This window comes from Mobula hypostoma, chromosome 27, assembly GCF_963921235.1.
Source record: "Mobula hypostoma chromosome 27, sMobHyp1.1, whole genome shotgun sequence".
NCBI lineage: Eukaryota > Metazoa > Chordata > Chondrichthyes > Myliobatiformes > Myliobatidae > Mobula > Mobula hypostoma.
Window position 1 is genome coordinate 34,200,574 of NC_086123.1, and position 26,629 is coordinate 34,227,202.

A 26,629-nucleotide genomic window follows, 5' to 3' on the forward strand; every position below is an offset into this window, starting at 1 on the left:
ATTACTACTACATTTTCCAAGTTCATAATCTCACATCTGGCAGGTAATTCTTTGTTCGATGATCTGCTGAGTGAACATGTATTTGGAAATATTTTCCATTTTAACACTCTCATGGACCTAACCATGCCAGTCTTTTGTTTTTCATGGGTTCTATTATGTTTCTTTAATTCATGGCAGCCTATAAAGAGACAGATCTCAAGGTTTATGAAGTATATCTACTTTGATAATAAATGTACTTTGAACTTTATAGCCTGGCCTCTTTAAATCGTTTATAATTCTGAAATAGTATGATTTGATGTTGGATATCAGACATAGAAGAGGAGTTCCAGTCAAATATAACTAATGAAAAATATAACCATTTCAATAAAGGGTTAAAATTTAAAGATTGTATATTTTTTTCTGATAGGCCTCACACTGCTCAAAGTGTGGTACAGAACAGCCCAAACACACAATATCAAGAGGTCAGAGTTCATGATAGAATTTTTTTCTGGGTGATGATTGGATCAGATCAAATTGTGAAGATCAGTAAGTGTCAAGCACTCATACAGAAGCCAGAAAGACAGAAGATATTATATATTTGGGCAATGTATTTCTTGATGGGCTATATAGTCGAGATTAATTTCCTGGAAGATCTAAAAATCTGTTCAAGGTAAACAGGGAGCAAGTGTGATGGGGTCCTGAATTACCCCTATGAACTGTGCTTTTGAAAAGAGAGTGAGCTGTGGAACACATACACCTTGTTAAAAAGAGAGAGAAAGAAAGAAACAGAGGGAGGCGAAGACTGCTCATAGTTTGTTTATACTTTCTACAAGGACACCAGCAGCTTCCAAGTTCTTACAGAGAGAGAAGGGAGGAGCCACTTGATGGACAGCTAGTATTCAGCACGGTGAGATAAATAGGTCAGCTGTTAGACCTACAGACACATGGTTTTGGACACTGAATGAGCTTTGTTGTGCCCACAGAAAAGGTGGGTTTTGAAGGATCGATCAATGGCTCTTGTAGTGTGAAAAGGGTGTGACCGGTGTGGAGTTATTCGTGTCCAACCCTTGCCCGGGTTGATAATTCCACCACAGAAGAACAGTCCCCTTTGTTGTAACACACATCAAAGTTGCTGGTGAACGCAGCAGGCCAGGCAGCATCTATAGGAAGAGGCGCAGTCGACGTTTCAGGCCGAGACCCTTCGTCCTGACGAAGGGTCTCGGCCTGAAACGTCGACTGCGCCTCTTCCTATAGATGCTGCCTGGCCTGCTGCGTTCACCAGCAACTTTGATGTGTGTTGCTTGAATTTCCAGCATCTGCAGAATTCCTGTTGTTCCCCTTTGTTGTGGTCAGTTGGTGACCTCTAAAGGAATTCAGAGGACAATGGGAAGATTGATGGCATCAGCTCACTCAAGGACTCAAATCTCTCCCTCTTTCTCACTACTCAACTCAATACCACGAACTGAACTGAACTTTACTCATCATCGTAAGACTATCTATTTACCCCTAGACTTGAAGAAGCTTGGTTTTCATATATTTCCACACTTATGTATAATCATTGCGAATCTGTTTGATTTATCTGTATTTATATTACTGTATTGTGTAGTTACTAATAAATACCATTAGTTAATAGCAATACAGACTCCAAAGTGTTTTCCATTTCTGCTGGTTCTTTAACCAGTCACGGGGTACGTGACACAAGAAATAAAGTGAAATTGAGGCTAAGATCTTATCAGCCTCAATCTATCTAAATGGTACGGGAAGCTTTAGGAGCTTTTGGTCCACATATTCTCCTTTTAGTCTGCTCATTATTAATACAGTTGTGACTCAATCATTAGGATAATTACTTTGCTGTTAATAAAGCTGTGGAATCAACCCCTGCCTAAACCTTTAGCGAACAAGGACATATCCCTATGAGACCAAGTGAGTGCTGCATTAGTGATCATTTTAATCTGAGGAGCTAGACATCATTGAATTGACTCATAAATTTTATAGTATTTTCAAAGATTAGCAAGTTTTTCTTGTGTCTTCATTCTAAACTAGATACAATCACAGTAGTTCACAATGATTAATTGTTTCAGAGTTTTGTGTTTTCTTTTCAACCCTAAAAAAAAGTTTACTGGCAGGAAATATACTGCTGATAGAAACTTTAATAAAAAATAATTTCCTACATACACTGGTACAGCAGTTGTAAACAGATGTTAAAAAATGCATTATGGATACAGGATTCACAAAAACTTTAAAATAACAAAAGTAAAATCTTTGAAAATAAAGTTAGAAACAGCAACAAATACTTTATATATCAAGTTTGAACACAATAATTAGAATAGAACTTTCAACATTAAACATTCATCTGGACAGTACGTTTGTGCAAGCGTGCTTTCACTCAATCAAACATACAGTATTCACTAAATTAAAGGCACTGAAGTATACTTGTACAAGTTAAACAAAAACAGGTTAAATATCTCTGTAAAACCAAATCAGAGCACACTAGATTGTCCCATTTTAGAATTCTTCTTCCAGAGAGTGCCTTTCTGTAAATATATTATTCCAAATGATCTTAAGAAACACTGCAAGATTTGTAGGTGTAAGATAAAAAATGTGGGATAGAATAAGGCACCAGATTTAAGTGTCACAAGGCAATTAAAAATAATAGATGAAAGTCAGAATTACATCAAGAGATCCAAATATTCCTATGTTTAGCCAGAAATGGGTACTTTCAGCTCCCCATCACCGAATGAAGGTCATCCATTGATGAAAAGGCTCCAGAAAGAAATGAACAATAAATCAGTAATTCAAATTGCAGAGAAACAAACAGCATCAAGTATAACATAGAATATGTATGCTAGAGGATTGTGAAACAGGAGTAAATGGATACACCATTATTTTCCTTAGATTCAGGGGCAGCATCACATCTACAATGACAAACTGGAAAATCATTTTGAAATTAAAACACAAGTACGCAAGCTTTATAATGGGATGCTGTAGAAGAAAGTAGCACATTTTTATTTTTTACCATAATCTTTAACAGCCACTCCTACAATAGTAGGAAATTATTTGTGTTTATAACCATATAACCATATAACATATAGTCATAGTCATACTTTATTAATCCTGGGGGAAATTGGTTTTCGTTACAGTTGCTCCATAAATAATAAATAGTAATAGAACCATAAATAGTTAAATAGTAATATGTAAATTATGGCAGTAAATTATGAAATAAGTCCAGGACCAGCCTATTGGTTCAGGATGTCTGACCCTCCAAGGAAGGAATTGTAAAGTTTGATGGCCACAGGCAGGAATAACTTCCTATGATGCTCAGTGCCGCATCTCAGTGGAATGAGTCTCTGGCTGAATGTACTCCTGTGCCCACCCAGTACATTATGTAGTGGATGGGAGACATTGACAATTACAGCACGGTGTTACGTACCCCGTAACTGGGTTGCCAAACCAGCAGAAATGGATCACTCAGTTGGAGTCCGGAGTACTAGAACTAAGAAAGTTTTATTAAAGAAAGAAGCAACACAGTAATCGAAAGGATAATAAATGCAACAATTCAACAATGATAACCACACATGTGCACAGAATTAAGATAACAGCATCAATCAAGCTCTATCGTTGTCTAGGGGTTAAATGACCAATTTCAAAATGACTCAAAGTTCAGTCCAGTTTGTAGTTCAGTTCGCAGTAATCGCTGCCATGGCGATGGACAAGGTGGGGGAAGAGAGACAGAATAGGAACAACTGATCATTCAGAACACTGCTTCACTCACAGACCAGCGAGCATTTGGGCAGGTCCTTGGTGATGTCACCTGAGGTCACCGACTGTGACCCCTCCTCCAGATGCGGTCGATCCTCTGCAGTGAACCCGGCACCCAGGCAAGGGCGGACACACACCGGGTTCCCGCTGATCGTACCTTTCCACCCACTCGTGAGAAGCGTACCGCTTCCAGGGTCTCGTTACCTCGGGTGGCGTGTGTGTCTGTCTTAGCGAACCTGTCCCTTTTTATCCCCCTGCTGGGGTATCGCCTGTCCATCACTTCAAACAGTTCAGGGTTCAAAGGGGGGAGCCGCTCCAGACAGCTCTTCCTCCCACATCCCTTCATTACACATCTCCAGACGCTGCTCCATTGTTCCTTATCTCTCCTTCCCCTGAGGGCAGGTGGCAGACCAACTGCTGATGCCACTGATGCTAGCCCAGGCCAGCAAACATCTTAATTTTATGTGTATTCTCGTAACAACGGAAACAGGCCATCTCGGCCCTTCTAGTCCGTGCCGACCTCTTACTCTCACCTAGTCCCACCGACCTGCACTAAGCCCATAACCCTCCATTCCTTTCCTGTCCATATAGCTATCCAATTTAACTTTAAACGACAACATCGTACCTGCCTCAACCACTTCTGCTGGGAGCTCATTCCAGACAGCTACCACTCTCTGAGTAAAGAAATTCCCCCTCATGTTACCCCTAAACTTTTGTCCTTTAACTCTCAACTCATGTCCTGTTTGAATCTTCCCCACTGTCAATGGAAAAAGCCTATCCACGTCAACTCTATCAATCCCCCTCATAATTTTAAACACCTCTATCAAGTCCCCCCTCAACCTTCTACGCTCCAAAGAATAAAGACCTAACTTGTTCAACCTTTCTCTGTAACTTAGATGAAACCCAGGCAACATTTCAGTAAATCTCCTCTGTACTCTCTCAATTTTATTGACACCTTTCCTATAATTCAGTGACCAGAACTGTACACAATATTCCAAACTTGGCCTTACCAATGCCTTGTACAATTTCAACAGTATGTCCCAACTCCTATACTCAGTGCTCTGATTAATAAAGGCCAGCATACCAAAAGCTTTCTTCACCACCCTATCCACATGAGATTCCACCTTCAGGGAACTATGCACCATTATTCCTAGATCCCTCTGTTCTACTGCATTCTTCAATGCCCTACCATGTATGTCCTATTTTGATTAGTCCTACCAAAATGTAGCACCTCACATTTTTCAGCATTAAACTCCATCTGCCATCTTTCAGCCCACTCTTCTAACTGGCCTAAATCTCTCTGCAAGCTTTGAAAACCTCCCTCATCATCCACACCACCACCTATCTTAGTATCATCTGCATACTTACTAATCCAATTTACTGCCTCATCATCCAGATCATTAATATATATGACAAACAACATTGGACCCAGTACAGATCCCTGAAGAACACCGCTACACACCGTCCTCCAATCTGACACACAGTTATCCACCACTACTCTCTGGCATCTCCCATCTATCCACTGCTGAATCCACTTTACTACTTCTATATTAATGCCTAACGATTGAACCTTCCTAACTAACCTTCCATGTGGAACCTTGTCAAAGGCCTTATTGAAGTCCTTAAGGACAACATCCACCGCTTTACCTTCGTCAACTTTCCTAGTAACCTCATCAAAAAATTCAATAAGATTTGTCAAACATGACCTTCCATGCACAAATCCATGTTGACTGTTCCTAATCAGACCCTGTCTATCCAGATAATTATATATACCATCTCTAAGAATACTTTCCATCAATTTACCCACCACTGATGTCAAACTCACAGGCCAATAATTGCCAGGTTTACTCTTGGAACACTTTTTAAACAATGGAACCACATGAGCAATACGCCAATCCTCCAGCACCATCCCCATTTCTAATGACATTTGAAATATTTCTGTCAGAGCTCCTGCTATTTCTACACTAACTTCCCTCAAGGTCCTAGGGAATATCTTGTCTGGACCCAGAGTCTTATCCACTTTTATATTCCTTAAAAGCGCCAGTACTTCCTTTTCTTTAATCGTCATACTTTCCATAACTACCCTTCTTGTTTCCTTTACCTTGCACAATTCAATATCCTTCTCCTTAGTGAATACCGAAGAAAAGAAATTGTTCAAAATCTCCCCCCATCTCTTTTGGCTCCGCACATAGCCGTCCACTTTGATTCTCCAAGGGTCCAATTTTATCCCTCACTATCCTTTTGCCACTAACATAACTGTAGAAACCCTTTGGATTTATTTTCACCTTACTTGCCAAAGCAGCCTCGTATTTTCTTTTAGCTTTTCTAATTTCTTTCTTAAGATTTTTTTGACATTCTTTATATTCCTCAAGCACCTCATTAACTCCAAGCTGCCTATATTTATTGAAAATCCCTCTCTTTTTCCGAACCAAGTTTATATCTAGAAATGATCATATTCCAGACTTTGCATAATGAGGGGTGAAATTACTTCCATCAGTTTCTGATGTTGCTCTTCATATACTACTATGGTTCTTCTCATAAGCAAAGGTGCAATTATTTAGCTTATCTTGGTGTTTTTTAAAAAAATGTTGGTTCAGGCTCCATAAATAAAGACAGCTGGATCCAAAATGTTGCTGGTAAATGTTTGAAGGTAATGTTCAATTTTTCTTTTCTTTGAATATTTTGGGAGAAATATACTTCTGTATCTCACTTAATTAATAATTTACAGCAGCTGAGTATAGAGCAAAAATTATTTCATTAACAGTCTACTTACTAACTTGTTAAATAGTTAAACTTCCTCCAACGCTCATTAGAAGGCAAATCTCATTCTGCAGAGCCAAAATTTTATACAACTGGATTTTTTCTAGATCATATTTTATATTTTTATATTGTGTGGGCATGTGGCCAAGTGGTTAACGCATTCAACTAGCGACTTGAAGGTCGTGAGTTCAAGCCCCAGCTGAGGCAGTGTGTTGCATCCTTGAGCAAGGCACTTAACCACACAGTGCTCTGCGACGACACTTGTGCCAAGCTGTATCGGCACCTTGCCCTTCCCTTGGACAACATCGGTGTCATGGAGAGGGGAGACTTGCAGCATGGGCAACTGCCGGTCTTCCATACAACCTTGCCCAGGCCTGCGCCCTGGAGAGTGAAGACTTTCCAGGCGCAGATCCATGGTCTCGCAAGACTAACGGATGCCATAATTTTATATTGTAATCTGTAAATGACAGACCCTTTGAGCTTTAGTTTACCTTCCCTCAAAGCACAGGCTCCGAATTGTGAGATTTACTTAACCAACTTTCTTTCACTTCTCAATAAAACTTGCCAATCAAGATGGGAAGAAAACCTACATTTTAGGCACTTTATACGGTAGGAACTTTTGAAAGCTTATTAATTAATATATAGAAAATTGATTTTAGATAACTTGTTGCATTTCAATGCTTCAAAAAATGTATAACCTGAACCGAAAATATAGTAATTTTCCCCTCTTGACTCTTATAATAAGCATTTGAAGCGATTGACTTTTTTGGCTTTGGAGAAAAATATACATAAATAATTAAGATCAAGTTATGAACTACCTAACTCTTGTTCATACATTACCCTCATCCTCTCTCCCCACCCTCCTGAGGGTAAAAATGATTGTACATTACAAAAGAGCATTCTAAACTATTTAGTTTTTGCATTCAAAACATCTATAGTCACTTAATACAGTCATTTATAACTTCATGGATTCTTGTATATCCTCCATAAGAGGCAGGAAATTCTCTTTGCTTCATGCTGGCATAGGTACTTTTATGGCTGCCAAAAAGGATGATTTTTTTTTTCTGCCATCCTTGGCTACAGACCCACTGTGGCATTGCTAAATGTAAAGCTGACAAGAACGGTGATTAAGTACTGAGAATCAAACCCGATATTTTCATATCAAACTAAATATTCTACTTGTTAACCTAGCTCTTAATGGCAACTGCTGCTTTCAGGCATTTTCATTATCATCATTTTCAGGTTCTTAAGCCTAAATATTCTGCACTTAAGCTATAAATGTTTCTATTCTCATAATTAGTTTTAAAAGAATTTAGCTCCAATACTTAAGTACGAAAACCTTTAAAGTAAGAAAATTAGGCAGAATTGAGAGCCCAGTTTCCTGGAATATACTTCCTGCAGAACACAAATCTATCTACTTAATAACATCTGTGGACTAAGCTAACGAGTTATACAAAACACTCTACTCCATGAACCATCATGTTGACTCTAATTTTGGAATTTTTATCAGAACAATTCTCATTTTCCCCCCAATTATTGATAATTAATCTGTTTCAGATTAAAAATGGAGCACAATGGATGATCCAATAACATTCCTCTCATCTGTACTTGAACATCAACATGCGGGGCAGATTTAATAGACTCTACTGTCATTTACAAAAATTCAAAACAGTAATTGTATGACTAAATACTGAATGAAAATTAAGTTGCTCATATCAAGTGGACATGGACAATCTCAATTAACAAACTGTATGGGAAAGAATTGAAAACAATTAACTGAATCATGCAGGTTTCTAAAATGCATGATAAGATTTTTTTTGAAGCAGAAGTATTTGACACAATCTCTTTTTGGATTTTTGTAGTGAATTACATCTTGCCTACCCTTTTAATGTTGAGGAAACACTGCTTATGGAAGGAAAATTCACCCAAGCCACCATAAAACAAAGCTAAGATTAAAAATGAGCCACTAAATATATGACACGATTTATTACTTAACAAATTTTAAGAGAAACCAATACAAAAGAACAAGTATTTTAGTGGTAATGCAACATAATACAATTTTAAAAAGTTAGTTCTATCTACATCAGTCTGAAATGTTAACTATTCTCTCTGTAGATGTTGCCTGACCTACTGAATTTTTCCAACATTTTATATTTCAAATTAAGTTGTTTCTTAAATACACTTCATTAATGTACATCACCACTTATAACTAATTCTCAATTGGTCCCAGTCGATCTTTTAACAGCAGTACTTAATCTCATAAACCTAAAGAGATCATAACCAAGCTGGATTGTGTCCTCATCTAAAAGCAGCAGGAAACCTGGGTAATGTTCTTTCCCTTGGTCAAAGAGCATGGATTGCAGCATTCTTTCAGATATCATTGCTAAAGTCAACTAATTTTGGAGAAACAAATGCTCAAATCTGGGATCACTTGCTCTCTGTGATATTGGCAGTATTCCTTCAAGGATTTGCAAACTCCAGATGCATAACGATAGAGCATGTTAAATTATCTATTTTTCAATTAATTCAAGGGGCTTGATTACTATCTTAATAGCAAGGTTATTACTTTTCTAGTTTCACAGAAACTGGGATTAACTATAAAAACTGAATTCCTACATTTGATTGCATGCAATAACAGCAACAATAGACTGAAATCAGTCACTATAAATCAGAACAAACTTACATGCTGTTTGATGACCAAGAGGCCTCATTTCTGTGTGAAAACTCTGCAAACAATTATATAGAGCAGGTGCTTATCCACAGAAACAAGTTTTCAAATACACAACAAATGGTAATTTGTAGATAGAAATAGAAATGTTGTCAATTCAGTTGAAACCGTCGGAGAAAAAGCAAAAAATTGGGAAACAGTCAAAGCACTTATAAACATATTACAGTAAATCAAATAATTGTGAAGAAAAACAACTTAGAAATAGAGGTAAATGTTAAATATGAAATAATATTATAATTACCTTTAAGATCGGCTACAGTATGAAGAGTTCACAAATCACATAATGAGAAATAACAGAGAATCAAATAAAAAAAATGAAGTATGATGTACATGTATTGCCAACCAAGATAATTTCTAAAAGTATTTTCAACACTGTACTCATGGAAAAGCTTTTCTGTTCACACAGACTTCATTTAGTACTTCAGATTAAAGCAAGTCTGGGAAAGAAATTATTTAGAGCTGGTTCCAAAAAAAAGCCTCTCTTTGTCTTTATTTGGACAGAATGACAGACTGCTACATTTATAGCACGGGCTCTATTTTGATCTCCAAATCAATAGAATTTGCAGAAAGCAACAAAGATAATTACCAAGCCAACCAAAAAATAAGGGTAATAAAAATGGGTATATTCTACAGGGTCAGGGGAACAATCGTGCAATTGCAATCAAGAAGTTATTACCTTATCTACATGATTTTCTATTTGGTTCTGTTAGGTTTCTAAAACTTAACAAATAACATTTATCTCCCAGGCATTAAGCCGAAGGAACCAAGCTCATCTCAATACTCATAAATTGTTAGACCATTTGAATTTTTTTTAATTATAAATAATTTGAGGTTACAAAGCATGGCATTTTGTTTCAAATGGAAAATGCAAAATTCAGATTTTCTAGAGTCAGTAAAAAGCAGCTAATTATTCAGTAGTATGGTATATTTGGCAATGTTTGTTTCTAATTTTGAACAGTTTCAAAAGATTGTACAACATAGGCCATAACTTCAACTATGATTAAAGAGAGATTGGAATGCATTTCTTCGCCAAGGAATCACATGGTATTATAAAATGAATTGCTTCTTCTATTTTCTCTGGTTACTTGATGGACTATCTCGTACAGATTGTTCATGAGAAGTCAAGGAATAGAATTCATTGTCACTCTGGGTAGGGTACTGGTCCATTTCAAATGAAGGTGTGCAGATAAAATTATACACTGCTCTGTAATCTCTGGATCAGCAACATTATATTTGGAAGGAGAAAACACTGTACAATATTCAGACTGAATGTCAGCCAACATGAGGACTTTCTGCTCCAAAACAGAGCTGCAGGTTTTAATTGATTTATTTAGCAGCTATATGAAGAAAACCTGTTCTCTTTGCATGTCTGTTTCCTCAGAGATTTCTTTTCCATCTCATTTTCTCAGGAACACTTCGCAACAAGCGATTCTCTGTTCATCTGGAGTGATTTAACTTGATAAATGTTTAGCCTCAATTCAGACTTTCAAGTTTGGAAAGGGAATGAGATTACTTCAAATAGTTTGGTCCTGTCTGACACCCTTGGGCTTCAAGTTCCTGCATTCACAATTCAACCACACCAGGTTGTTCTCAAATACTGTGAAGACTTTCACTGCTGGAGCTACAAGTCAAGCTTGAAGAATGAGTGGATGATGAGAGTGTTGCATAGATTTGCTGCCAATGTTCCTTAGGAGGAAACTAGAATTTTATTACTTGAGAAAACATCTACACCTTGCACATGTGCCAGCCATGAAATTAAAGCCATCACTGTGGCTTCAGCCAACATATTGTTCTCTATGTTCTCACAATCCTTTATATCTACACCACTGGTTTATACATAGTCATAATCAGGGAATCACTCTGTGGAAATACAGCTTTCCAGTTTTGAGAATTATGACTCTGCATATGTTTGTTTAGAGACCTTAGAGAAACTAATCTTTCCAACTCTTTGGTATGTTTCCTTACCAAGCTGGCCTTTAAAAGTTGGAGGATAGATTCTTGTTGCTGCTAAGTACCTCTGGATTTTTGATGTTTCCTTCTGGTTACATATCAGATTTTTAAAGTCATCCATTGGCTTGGTATTCTTAGTCTCATTACTGAAAGAATGAGCTCTCTCTCTTGATTATCCTCTATTAATGGTCTGCCTGCAACTACAAACTTGCAGTTCTCCGTAATCCCTGCAGTGTTATCCTGTACATTTCCTAGAGATAAATCATTACTATTTCACATATGTAATTAATATTTTGCTTGTTTGTCAACCTTAGAACCCTCAAATCTATTAAGAAGGGTTCTGATAGTCATGTCTACATGGATCTATTACTGGCAATTGTTTTAAGAACTGGTGCCTTCCAGATTGTGAAGCCAATCAACAAATCATTCAGCTTGGAAGTCCTCAGTTCATTTTTTGTAGCTGTGATAAGTCTTTATTGTTTCTTGCTGTTCTCTTTGTTCTTAAAACTTCATCTGCTTCTGCAGTTCCATGGAATTGTGTTATTTCAAAAATGCATTAATGGCATCAGAACTAGAACTGAGAACCAGCGATTCTATAACATAACATGGTTTTGCTTCATTGGGAATTCCACAAAAATCCAGAAGTACGGGACTCAATTTGCTGCATCTCCTTAGAGCTTGTGCCACATTTTTGTGCTGGATAAAAGTTTCTAGAATGGTCTTTGAGTCGCTCACACGCAAGTTTATTTATGGAGTCTAAGCAGTCCAAAGTAAATTTATTAAGAGGTTTCACAGAGTTTGCCGTTTCATTAGTAGTAATAGCCTGGAATAAATTTAAAACATTGCATTGTTTAAAATTATTCAGAACGAATGAGAAAACAGTAGGTGAAAATGATGATTCATTACTCAACATTTCACAAATACATTTTAAAATAATGGGAATAAACTAAGGTGTTTTAATCTAAAGTACTATTAATACGTTTGTCCCAGGCAAAATAACCCAGCAAAATTAATATATCTAGAGATTCACAACTGCAGAGAAAATCTTCCTGGTCTTGGACAAAAAGTAAAATCAGGGCTCCCACTACATTTGGAAGTTATGTTTGATTTTCCACTGAGGCAGCAGCCAGTAAATTCAAAATTTTTAGTTTTGGTGTCATCATGTCTCAAATATATTACCTCTATTATAAGAATGTAGGTACAGTATCTACAATTTTAAACACAAATCACATTCAACAATCCTCAACATGTTGCATTTTTTTGGGAAAATAATTGGAAGATGTTGAAGTCTCCATTTTGTCCCGTCTTTTAAGTACTGGTTCCAGAGGAAAATTATTGTTTGCAATACAGTAGCCTAATGAGTCATGTGACCTATCAGATCAATCAGTGTGGTAAATAGAGTGTTCTGTTTCTGAAATGAATGGTAGTGTTACAAGGAACAATGCTCCTTCAAATTTACTTTCCCACACCGAGAATTAGAGAGGACTCAATAGGGTTTGTAACATTTATGGGGATTATCAACTAAGACTGAAGAAGCTTTCTACAAGTACAGAATTCATTGATTAAAGATGTAGCCAAGTGTCAAAAATCACATTGAAATTGATGCAGCAACTTATGTGGTAAAAATGCAGAACAGTAAATCATTCCAGATTTAAATAAGGTCTGGGTTAAATTCCTGTTAGTCATGAGATTTTACAGATATGAGTTCTAAGATCACACACGTAAAACCGAATGGCAAATTTTGTTACACAGGCTGGAGTATCAAGCCAGTTCGACTCGCTGCCTTCTTCAGTGGGAGTTAATCATTTTTTTCCTAATATAATTAGGTTGCCAGAATTTTTTATACTCCCACAATCAAGATTTGCATTAAGATTGATATATATTCTTTCTGGATGACCATCACATTGCTTATCCATCTGCAGGCCAATAAACAATAAAAGTTTCAAACCCTCAACAAAAGATTTAGTTTCTGGCACTGCAATTTAACTCTTCAGTTGTTATTTTTTATATAATTGAATGAATCTGATATTAAAATATAGTGTATCTAGTTCAGTGGTTCCCAACCTGCAGTCCTGATCAAGTTACACCTGAATCACCCTGTATTATTACAAGTCCTTTATGGCCATTACTCAAGAGTTGTATGTGCAGTAATGGCCAAATAGTACGCAGTGAGTGAAGAAGGTGGTGGAGTACGAAACGGGTTATCATCCTTTTATTATGCGCACTTACTTCATCCCCTTCCAAAAACGTTCTTGCAGTATTGTTGTTATTGTTAGCATTGTCTTTATCAAGATGATTTTCAACAGTTACTGTCATGTCTGGCTCCTGTACGTTTGTTAAATTTGAATGAGTCTCCAGGTTACTTTCTCTATTAGGTTCATTAAGTGCTATACGATCACCTTCAGTGTACACACTGAAGCCCAGGGCATTTTCATTTTCTTCTTCTGACTCTTCTACTGCTGTAAACATTAAGAAAGAACCTCCTTGCTGACTTTCACAGTTGTAAGGGTCCTGAAACTCAGATGACAGAAGTTCCTCAGTTTCACAGAAACTATCTGTGTGAATGAAATCTATGTTCATTCGATTTCCATCTCTTCTCACCTCAACTTGGATTTGATCCAGTTTCCTCTGCTGTTTAACATAGGCATTGTCTACAATGGGATCCAAATGACATCTTAAGAAGCAATTTGAATTATTTGGTTCACTTTTATTTTTGTTAGCTTCTATTGAATTCTGAGGTGGCTCAATGCCATTTTTTTCCTGCTTTCCATATCTGTGACGATTTCCCTTATTAACACTGCTCAAATCACAGTGAGTAGATATTCTGGTGCTCTTGAACCATGGATCTCTCATAGTTTCCTCCAAGTTGCTTTCAGAATTACGCCGCCATAATCTATTATGTCGATGTTTACTGTTCAAAAAAAAGTTCGAGAAAGGTGTTAGCTATGGGATCAATATAAATAAAATAAAGCGTTTTGGCGTGAGGAAAGATGAATAAAAACTTCCATCTAGTTATTGTTTTTACTTACCTTAGTTGATCCAAAATGTTTTACAGTTAATAATGTATTAGCCTGTATAGTAAATACCACAGCCAATTTACAAACATCATTCAGATAAATTGATCTCTCACTTAGAGAGAAGCAATTTCTTCAGTCAGAGCACAGTGAGTCTGTAGAATTCATTGCTACAGAGGCCAACCCATTGGGTATATTTAAGGGAGAGATTGATTGGTTCTTAATTGGTAAAGTGGTTAAGGGTTAGAGGAAGAAACTGGGCGAAAGGATTTTAAAAAATTAGTCCCAGTTGAATGATAGCACAGATAATGGGCTGAATAGCCTAATTCTACTCCTGTATCTTATGATCCTCCCGGGATCTTTTGCTAACACTTGTAATTTTTCTCATTGATCCTTGAAACATGTACTAATGAAATAGCTTCCATTTATACCAAGTGAGCTCTTTATCTTGTATCAGATATCCTCTCAACCTTTCCTCCAAAGAAAGCAAACTCACTGCAATTTGTAACTGAGATCTCTCAACATCATTCATTTTGTAACTCTTATGCATACTTCTAAAGAACTTTCATTTCTTTTTCTAAATATGGTATCAAAATTGGGGGAACTACTCCAGTGTGGCCTAACCAGCATTTAAAAAGATTTGAAAAAAGAATGATGAAAGAGAGACCTTAGAGGAGACTTTTGCCACTTGAGTCTGCTCCATATTCATGACAAATATGCCTGCTATTTTGCCTCTATACCACTTTCATGTAGTAACCTCATATCCCTTGATTCCTTCAATATCCAAAATTCTAAGAATCCAGCTGGAATAAATGCCAAAGCATCCACAGCCTTAAGAAAATGTTGAAGATTCACTCCTCCCTTCCCATACATCTCCTGAAGAGCCAATGCCTTGCTTTGAGACTACTCGGCCAGGTAAAATAACATCCATGCTTCTATACTTCCAAGCCTTAATATATATTTTTTTGATTTCCATGAGATAAGCTCTCATTCTTCTAAAAAGGGAACAGGACTAATTGTTCCTCATTGGACAGACTCTACTACCCATCTGAGGAATCAACTTTTTAAAACGTTCATTGATCTGTTTTGCAGTACATCTCTTCTTGCAAAGGAATATCAGAGGTATACACAATAGTCACATGTGGCTTCACTTGGGCTCTATATATATATATATATACAAAATGTTCAATTGAGTATTTCTGCTATGAGGACCAACATTATGTTTGTCTTCCTACTTGTATATATACTAACTTTCACTGAGTTGTGCAGGATAAGAAGATCCCTCAGTAGCAGCACCCTTAAAAATTTTAAGAATTAACTATACTACAAAGGTGCAAAGGGACTTAGGAGTCCTTGTGCAAGACTCTCAGAAAGTTAATTCACAGTTTGAGTCTGTGGTAAAGAAGGCATTGCAATGTACGCATTTATTTCAAGGGGAAGAGAGTTTAAAAATAAGGAGATAATACTGAACCTTTATAAGACACAAGTAAGGCCACACTTGGAGTATTGTCAATAATTTTGAGTCCCTTACCTCAGAAGGAATGTATTGTCATTGGAGAGAGTCCAGAGGAGGTTCAAAAGGATGATTCTGAAAATGAAGGCGGGGGGGGGTTAACATATGAGGAGTGCTTGGCAGCTTTGGCCCTGTACTCACTGGAATTTAGAAGAATGCCTGGGGATCTCATTGAAACCTATCGAATGTTGAAAGGACTAGATAAGGTGGATGTGGAGAGAATGTTCCTTCTGGTGGGGTATCCAGAACTAGAAGGCACAGCCTCAAAATTGAGGGGCGACATTTTAGACCGGAAGTAAGAATTTTTTTTTAAGCCAAAGGTTGGTGAATCTGTGGAATGCTCTGCCATAGGCTGCAGTGGAGGTCAATCTGGGTATATTTAAGGCAGAAGTAGTTAGATTCCTGATTGGTTGGGGCACCAAGGGATATGGTGATAGGACAGGTGTATGGGGTTGAATGGGATCGGGGCAATGGCGGAGTGGACTCGATGAGCTGAATGAACTAATTCTGCTCCTATGTCTTATGGTCTACCATGCTTTTCTATTTTGTCTACTAAATGGATGACCCAACATTTTCCATAGAATTCCATATTAAAATGTGCTCTTTCTCCAGCATCATTTTTTCAGATTTCCAACAAAAACTTCCAAAATATAACAGCCTCCACCTCATCTGGAAAAAAAATACAAGGGTGGGTCAACCCATATAATTTGAATAATTCTAAGCATCAACCCACATAATTTGACTCATTGTCAGCAAGAAACTTTGACTACCAAATAAGGGGCTGATGACATTACCACCACTACTGTACTAACATTTAACAATTACATCAGTCACATCAAGTACTTAAATAATAGGCAAGAACATACAAAATAGGAACAGAAATGAGAAATGTGACTTTTTAAACATTCTCCACTATTTAAGATTATCATGACTGATCTGAGTATTAGTCTTCAAATACTATGCTGTTAATTCTTTCCTCATTGAGGGCAAATTATCCAGGTATTAGTCCAATAAACCTCTAAGCAGCTTCCAATGCATCAACATCTGGAAAACAATGCCAGAGAGGTAGTAATGGGAGACAACAAAATAGCTGATGAACTTAGTACGCATCTTGCATCAGTCTTCACTGGTAGTATGGTGTAAGTTCCAGGTGTCGGGGGTCATGAAGTGTGTGAAGTTACCATAACTAGCAAGAAGGTTCTTGGGAAACTGAAAGGTCTGAAGGTAGGCCAGATGGACCCAATGGTGTACACCCCAGGGTTCTGAAAGAGCTGGCTGGAGAGATCGTGAAGGCATTGTTAATGATCTTTCAAGAATCACTAGATCCTGGAATGGTTCCGGAAGACTGGAAAATTGCAAATGTCACTCTGCTCCTTAAGAAGGGAGAGAGGTAGAATAAAGGAAACTATAGACCAGTTAGTCTGACCTCAATGGTTGGGATGATGTTGGAGTTGATTACTAAAGTCTCAGGGTACTTGGCAGCACATGATAAAAATAGGCAGAGGTTGGTAGATTCTTGATTGGTCAGGGCATGAAGGGAAAGGGGAGAAGGCAGGAGATTGGGACTAAGAGGGAAAAGGGATCAGCCATGATGAAATGGCAGAGCAGACTCGATGGGCCAAATAACCTAATTCTGCTCCTATATCTTATGGTCTTATTTCTTCTGAAATATGGAGTACAAAGCTGAGCATTCAACTTCAGGTGTGGCCTCATCAAATCCCAAATGTATGTGTAAGGACATCCAAATTTCTCCCATCATTGGAATTCACTATTTTCCCATACAAAGTCAATAACCTCACAGCTCCCTATGTATGCATATATCTTCTTATTTCATCTGGTTTTTTTATATTCTTTAAGATTTGTAATAAATCTGACAAAACTTTCTCTTTCATAATATCAGACTACGTAATTTTATTAACAATAGTAGTAGCTTAAGGTTTCACATGGGGTGCGAGTAAATGGTTCAGTGGAAAATGAATCTGTTAAGAAAATTAAAGGAAAATAATATAATATTTTTGTCAGACCAGTAATCTCTCAACATTTCATGGCTTATTTTGGGTACAAAAAAGCCTTTGCTCTTCATACAAATACCCAGATTTTCCCAGCAGTCTGAATCAAATAACTTATTTACAAGGAAAATCTTAGCAATTTTGATACTTTACAATTAACATATTATTTTCCCATGTCCCAAATACATTCCCAACCCCCAACCTGTTACCTTGCAAAGAATGCACTAATGCTCTCCTCATGTATTATTTAAGCCCAGTCATTACATAGGCCAAGTACAAAGATTTGTGTTTACATCTCTCCCAGTTGGGCTCTCAAAATATGGTGAACATAAAGGCATAGGTTCACCTATGGTACAGAAGTTGAAAATTCATCAAATTGGGAGTTTCAGCAAATTTTCAATGATAGCAACTAAGCATGATTTAGAAATTCTACAGATCAACTAGATAAATGAACTGGAGAGTGATATTAAAAATAGGAAAGAAGGGATATAAATACAGTGGATTTTGGTTAATTGGGCCATCGGTTAATTGGGGCAGCTGATTATTTAGCTGGGTTCCCTTCATTTATTTGGGACACTATGCTGCTTAGTTGGGACTGAAGACTTGCTAAATAGTTTCTAACTAGTGTCAGTCACATGCAATTGTGTGGCCATTAGACAGTACACAATGCTTAGAGCAAACAGTTTTTAAATAGCCTCAATTGTATGTGCTTTTGTTCAAAATGCAGAGATTTTTGGCACCGATGGATGGCGAGAAATAAGCAGCAAGACAATGTAGAACTGTCTTGCTCACTGTGGCTTCAAGCATTCAGGCTTGGAGATACAAGAATTGGGGAGTTGAAAATGAAATTATTTCACTGATTCAACAAGATAGGAACTACAAAGACTTTGAAAGTATTAACAATCATCTTGAACGCTACAATGAAACTAAAAATTTGGAGGATGCAATCATCAAAATTATTATGAAGGCAGTTCATTTTCTGCACTAGGTGCTTGTGCATATTTATTTATTTTACTGTCAATCAAAAGCAAGCATACATGGCAGTGTACAGGTACAATGGATGAATTCCTCTGTCAGTAACTATTACGAACTGAAACAGCTTTATAGTGCTGTAGTAGCATTGATAATGTTCTAATTTGTTCTCAATTTAACTTAAAAACATAGAAAACCTACAGCACAATACAGGCCCTTCGGCCCACAAAGTTGTGCCCAACATTTCCTACCTTAGAAATTACTAGGGTTACCCATAGCCCTCTATTTTTCTAGGCTCCATGGACCTATCCAAAAGTCTCTAAAAAGACCCCATCATATCTGCCTCCACCACCGTTGCCGGCAGCCCATTCCACACACTCACCACTCTCTGCGTAAAAAACTTACCCCTGACATCTCCTCTGTACCTACTCCCAAGCACCTTAAACCTGTGCCCTCTTGTGGCAGCCATTTTAGCCCTGGGAAAAAGCCTCTGACAATCCACACAATCATCATCTTATACACCTCTATCAGGTCACCTCCCATCCTCCGTCGCTCCAAGGAGAAAAGGCCGAGTTCACTCAACCTGTTTTCATAAGGAATGCTCCCCAATGCAGGCAACATCCTAGTAAATCTCCTCTGCATCCTTTCTATGGTTTCCACATCCTTCCTGTAGTGAGGTGACCAGAACTGAGCACAGTACTCCAAGTGGGGTCTGACCAGGGTCCTATATAGCTTCAACATTACCTCTTGGCTCTTAAACTCAATCCCACGATTGATGAAAGCCAATACACCATATGCCTTCTTAATCACAGAGTCAAAGCAGCTGCTTTGAGCGTCCTACAGACTCGGATCCCAAGATCCCTCTGATCCTCCACATTGCCAAGGGTTTTGCCATTAATACTTTATTCTGTCATCATATTTGACCTACCAAAATGAACCACTTCACACTTATCTAGGCTGAACTTCATCTGTCACTTCTCAGCCCAGTTTTGCATCCTATCAATGTCCAGCTGTAACCTCTGACAGCCCTCCACACTATCCACAACACCCCCAACCTTTGTGTCATCAGCAAACTTACTAACCCATCCCTCCACTTCCTCATCCAGGTCATTTATAAAAATCACGAAGAATAAGGGTCCCAGAACAGATTCCTGAGGCACACCACTGGTCACCAACCTCCATGCAGAATATGACCCGTCTACAACCACTCTTTGCCTTCTGTGGGCAAACCAGTTCTGGATCCACAAAGCAATGTCCCCTTAGATCCCATGCCTCCTTACTTTCTCAATCAGCCTTGCATGGAGTACCTTGTCAAATGCATTGATGAAATCTATATACACTACATCTACTGCTCTTCCTTCATCAATGTGTTTAGTCATATCCTCAAAAAATTCAATCAGGCTCGTAAGGCACGACCTGCCCTTGACAAAGTCATGCTGACTGTTCCTAATCATATTATACCTCTCTAAATGTTCATAAATCCTGCCTCTCAGGATCTTCTCCATCAACTTACCAACCACTGAAGTAAGACTCACTGGTCTTAAAAAATTGTAGCTTGGCCTTTTCATATCTTTTTAACTATTTCCATGAAACTTTGGCTAATTCAGGCAGCCGCTTAATTGGGCCAAGATTTACTGGTCCCAATGTGTCCAATTAACTGGAATCCATTGCATTATAAATTCTATTTTAGCAGCAGTGTCATTTCATGAAAATGTACCATTGATGATAATTGTGTTTCCAGTTTGCTCCAGAATTAGCTATTTACCTAGCATCTAAAATGCCTTCATATTCTGCAAGCTGCTTCATGAACCCTGCATTTGGCTGCGTGATACTCCGTTTCTCTTTCACATATCTGTAGGCCTTTTCAAGTGACCACCTGTATTCCTTCATTGCATATGCAATGACAGTTGATGCAGACCGACTGACACCCATTTTGCAGTGCACCAGACACTTGGACCGGCTGTTCCTGAACACAAAAAAGGTTTAGTGTAAATAGCAGCTTAAGAAAAGTGCACAAATATTTACCACTTAAAACTACAATTGGTATAGGATAGAAGTCAATGAACACAGTGATGAACAGACAATAAATGATCAATAACATCAAACAGCAAGTTTCCAAATATTTTCTAATCATCAATATATACTTAATGTTGACTTTAAGAATAGTTTAATTTCTTTATGATCACTACTTTTTAAATTATACTACCCGTAAACAAGATCCAACCTCCAAGCAGCAAGAGTTAGACAATACAGGTGTCCCCCACTTTTCAAACGTTTGCTTTACAAACCTCACTGTTACAAAAGATCTACTTTAGTTCCCTGTTTTCGCTAACAGAAGGTGTTTTCACTGTTACGAAAAAAGGCAGCGCACGGAAAAAATAGTGCGCAAAAAAAATCAGCGCGTGATAAAAGGCAGCGCGCGCCCCGAGCAGCCGCACTCCCCAGATTCGGAACTGCGTTCTTGCCAGCATTGCTTAAACATGTGCCTGTGAGCAGCCATTAGCAAGATGAGTTCTAAGGTATCGGAAAAACCTAAAAGAGCTCGTAAGGGTGTTACACTTAGCGTAAAACTAGACATACTTAAGCGTTTCAATCGTGGTGAACGAAGTAAGGACAAAGTGAGTTTGGCTTGTGGAAGTTGACGAAGATGATGTTGAAGAGGTTTTGGCTTCCCATGACCAAGAACTGATAGATGAAGAGCTGATGCAATTGCAAGAGGAAAGGATAACAATCAAAACCGAATGCAGTAGTGAAAGTGAAGTCATCCAGGAACTGAACATGAGGCAACTGCGTGAGACTTTCGCTGCAATGATTACGTATGACTTTAATTTTGAAAGGGTACGTCGGTTTAGGACATATTTGCAAGATGGTTTGAGTGCTTACAAATAACTGTATGACAGAAAAATGCGCGAGGCTCAGCAGTCAAGCAAGCCTTCCACATCACCCACAGCAGACGATGAACCTCGACCTTCGACATTGAGGCAGGCAGACATAGGAGAAGATGACCTGCCTACCCTCATGGAAACAGACGACAAGATGACACCCCAGTGTCCCACCACCCCAAACACCGGGCCGCAGATACCGATCCGCGGAGAATGCAGCGGCAGCTGGGAGGCACCCTGCACATCTTTAAGAAAAAAAGCCGAAATAAACAAGCTAATTAATGAGGTGCCGCCCGGCACGTAAATGTCAGCCCAGATCAGAGACGATTGCCGATTGCGTTGCTTTTTTCTTACCAGATGTGCTGAATGTGTCCCAGGCACCGCTAGACCGCTGTATCCTTCGCGGATCGGTATCAGTTTGCTGGCCGGAGGGTGGGGGTCACTGCACCGCTGCAACCTGCGACGACTCAGCCTAACGCCCCATCATCAGTGTGCTCGCTGTCTTCTCGATTCCCGTGATACTACACTGTACATACATTATTTCTACTTTATATCGGCTGTGTATTTTTACGTGTTATTTGGTATGATTTGGCAGCTTCATAGCTTAAAGGTTACTGGAGAGCGCTTGCACGTGTTTTTGCCAACAGCGCTTGCGTGAGATTTTCGCTACGAAGAACAGTGCAGGCAATTATTGTGGGAAAGTATTTCTACTTTATATAGGCTGTGTATTCATCATATCATTCCTGCTTTTACTATATGTTACTGTTATTTTAAGTTTTATGTGTTATTTGGCATGATTTGGTTGGTTATTTTTGGGTCTGCGAACGCTCACAAATTTTTCCCATATAAATAAATGGTAATTGCTTCTTCACTTTACGACATTCCGGCTTACGAACCATTTCATAGGAATGCTCTACCTTTGGATGGCGGGGAAAACCTGTAGTTTACATGACAATAGGCATTTATTCAATCCTTACCGGTGGCATTTCACAAACCATATTATGATCATATGGGTTATTCTTTATAAGGCAACCTACTTCTTCAAAGTTCCACTCCAATTATACAAGAATATGTCTAGAAATATAATAATTGTTACAAACTGCTTCTACTCAGATGCATTTACACATGTCAAGTTTTTGGTGGTTTAAACTGGGCAGCACGATTCATCCGGACAAGTTGAACACATTTTCTGCATAATATCTGGAAATCCTCTAGATGCTTTTCTACTCCACAATCTTTTAAACAAATACAATTAACACCTTCAGGAAAGTGTGAAAACTCAACTCAAACACTGATTTAAGTGAATTACACTAAACTTGTTTCCCTGTGAAATTTAAAGATTAAATGTTGTTAAAGCAGGAAGTGAACAACAGATGAATTATAGAATACAACAAATCACTCCATAATTCAGGAACCTTCAAATTATATTCCTTCCCCATCCCCAGTTTTAGAAAGAAGCCCTTACACTATTGTATTCAGTAACGAATCTATTTATCATCATCATGTGCTGTGTCGTATGTCATGGCGATTATGGTCTTTCCACGACCATGAATTTTTCTACTGAAGTGGCTTGCTACTGCCTTATTCTAGGCAGTGTCTTTACAAGATGGGTGACCCCAGCCATTCAGAGATTGTCTGCCTGGTGTCAGTGGTCGCATAAGCAGGACTTATAATATTCACCAGCTGCTCATATGACCATCCACCATCTGCTCCCATAGCTTCATGTGACCCTGATCAGGGGACTAAGCCCAAAGGTGACCTGTGGGCTGGCAGAGGGAAGGAGCACCTTACACTTCCTTTAGTAGGGATGTATCTCCATCCTGCCACTATTAATAGCTTTTCCAAATACTTGTTATTCACTGGTCTAAGCAGTAGTCTTAGAATTCACCAATAGTTCCTCAAACCTCAAAGTAAAATTTGTTATCAGAGTATATACACATCACCACATATAACCCTGAGATTATTTTTCTTTTTCTGCGGACATACTTGGCAAACCTATAGAACAGTAACTGTAAACAATGGACAACAAACTGTGCAAATGCAGATATAATAGCAATAAATACGCATGAAATAACAAGTTGAAAGAGTACTTAAATGAGTGTAGTTATCCCCTTTTGTTCAAGAGCCTGATGGTTGAGGAGTAGTAACTGCTTTTGAACCTGGTGATGCCAATCCAGAGGCACTTGTACATTCTACCTGATGACAACAGCTAGAAAAGAACATGGCCTGAGACAGTGCCACCCAGGAATTTAAAGTATTCGTCAAGGTATTTTTTGAGGTATTCTCACCTAATATCATGAATCTATTTTCATGTTTCCTCAACTACAGCAACTATTATTGCTTATAGTACACTGAATAATTGATAAATCCAAATTAGGTTTAACATGCACAAGCAACAGATTCACTAGTTACTTTGATCCTGTGATCTGTAATCGAATGATTATTTTTGCCATCATAAAAAATCTGATCTTCTACCTACTTGGCTTTTGTTATGAAGTGATACGTGTCACTCCAATATGCCAGTAAGTCTGTAGAGTCCTCGTCAAATACCCGTATATTGTGGTAACAGAACAATCCAGGAAAGAAGTTGTCTACTTCTCTGGTTACATTTAAGATGTACCCAACACTGCAAAGACCAGAAAAACTGTTGAGAAATTTCTGAATAATCATTTTGCTTCTAAACAATTGCTTCAATGAAGAACCAGCCACTTCAAATGATGATACAGTGTGACATACAGCAATTACAAGTTTAGATACATTAGATCTTGAACCAATATATCTAGAAAATGGGAACAGTACCAGCGTGTGACTACTCAGCAGAGGGGATGGCACAGCAGCAAGGGGGTGGCATGGTATTGTAGCGGCTAGCGCAATGTTTTACAGAGTGCCAGCTGTAAGATGGAAGTTCCAAAGGCATACAGGTTAGGGTTAGGGAATTGTGGGCATGTTATATTGGCACCAGAAGCATGGCAACACTTGCAGGCTGCAATATTAGCTGATTCGACTTGATGTAAACAACACCGTTCACTGCATGTTTCGATGTACATACAACAAATAAAGCTAGTCTTTCTTCTTTATTCAGAATGCTGGACCTTCCTTTGTACGTGCTCTAAATTTACTGAACAGCTGTTTGTTGCTTACAATTACTTCAAATACCCTGTATGGGCGGAGGTGGGGGGTGGGGAGAGAAATCAGGAGTTCCTACGAAGTCTGTATGTGATCGTGTATACAGTTAATGAACGTTCACTTATTGGATCTTTGTTAGTCTGAAGGATTTTGTTTCATAAAATTTGTCATGTGCTTCAGTGAAGGCGAGGGGACACATTTAGATTCTCTTTCACACACAGGCTCATGAAAACCAGTAACACTTAACAATCAGTTTGATTGAGTTAATGGAATCTGTCTAGTCAACAAGATACAATTGATTTAAAAATCTCCCAGGTCTCTGCATTCTGCCATTTTGAGACAATTGCTATTAGATGAACAATTTATAGCTTTCAGCTTATATAATTACATCTAGATGTTACAAGTATAGTTTAAAATTTATTTTTTTTACAGCATCTCTACTGAAAGGAGATTGACTATATTCTGACCTGTTTTCTTCCAATGGCAATTGACATTGCCCATGAAAATCAAGGATTTATTCTACCTCCTGTTATATGAATTTTCACATAAAATACTTTCTTCAGGAAACTAACCCCTTTCTTAAGCAGGGAGAGCTGTCATTCATTTGCAGATGGTAATGGTCTCTTATACAGGTAAAATGTGCAAGAACTATTGTATCTCTGATTCCCCACTGTTTTTAGTGTCAATTAATAGAAAGACCAAGTTTTAAGAGCTGATGCAGCAATTACAAAGTGAAACTTGAAAGTATACTTTTTTTTTGCCCTTACCCAGTAGCCTGAAGCTCCTCCAAATCTGAAGCATTCCACTCCGAACCCTAAAATGACAATGACTACAATCACTCTGAAATATAAGAATTATCTTCAAAAGAACTATTTTAATCATTGCACTAAGTCACAATGTTATTCAACAGATACTGTAAAAATATCAATACTCATTCCTGTAACTCAGTTAGCATTAGACATGCTAGAAGGTAATTTTTATAAGTTTTTCATTATAAAGTTCGAAGTAAAATTTATTATCAGAGTACCTACATGTCACCACATACAACCCTGAGATTCTTTTTCTGCGGGCATACTTAGCAAATTTATAGAACAGTAACTGTAAACAGGATCTGTAAACTGTAAACAAACTGCAAGTGCAGATATAAGTAAATAGCAATAAATATCAAGCATGAATTAACAATACAGAGTTCTTAAATAAGTGTAACTATCCTCTTTTGTTGAAGGGTAGTAACTGTTCTTGAACTTGGTGGTGCAAGTACTGAGGCACGTATACCTTCAGACTGATGGCAGCAGTGAAAAAAAAGAGCATGGCCTTGGAGCTGACCATCTTTGATGATCGATGCTGTTTTTCTATGGCAACATTTTGTGTAGATGTGCTCAATGGTTGGGAGGGTTTTACCCATGATGTGCTGTGCAAAATCTACCAACTTTCGTAGGATTTTATGCTGAAAGGCATTGGTGATCCCATACCAGGCCATTATAGTGGCATTAGAAAATTTTCTTGCTTAAGAGTTTTATTATATTAAGGTAGTCATCAAACCTACACCTGGCTGCAATCCAGACAATGCAAGACATAGTTATTTAAATATTCTATTTCAGGAACACGTGCTAATAGCAGACACTCTTAAATGTATCAGTGTAAATGAATAATAATCCTTAAAGATTTCAGCATTTTTTGGCTCCTCCAATTGTTTAGATAAATATTGTTTTATTTAAATCAACCGAAGTACATATTATCATTAAACTCCACTCTTGTAATAAAAACTAGCACTGCTAAATCTGCTTTTCTCTACTTAATATTTCTGAGTGTGTGGTCAGGTGAATTCCTCCAAGATACCACTAAAATAACAATTTGCATTTATATAATACCTTTAATATACTGAAATATCTCAGGATACTTCACAGCAGTGTTATTGTCAACTTTTGTTTCATAAG

The 26,629-nt window shown here is 37.9% G+C and overlaps 2 protein-coding genes across 2 annotated transcripts in view; one reads left to right on the plus strand and one right to left on the minus strand.

Annotated features, from left to right (window-relative positions):
• Window positions 1-26,629, plus strand: part of LOC134338492 (D-amino-acid oxidase-like) — a 141,777-nt gene that overhangs the window by 21,226 nt on the left and 93,922 nt on the right. The window lies entirely within an intron of this gene.
• LOC134338491 (protein phosphatase Slingshot homolog 1-like) overlaps window positions 13,223-26,629 on the minus strand; it is a 70,258-nt gene continuing 56,851 nt past the window's right edge. The window contains 4 exon segments of the mRNA XM_063034340.1: window positions 13,223-14,087; window positions 20,450-20,650; window positions 24,046-24,192; window positions 25,460-25,506. Of these exon segments, the coding sequence (XP_062890410.1) occupies window positions 13,253-14,087; window positions 20,450-20,650; window positions 24,046-24,192; window positions 25,460-25,506 (1,230 nt within the window). The 3' untranslated portion in view covers window positions 13,223-13,252.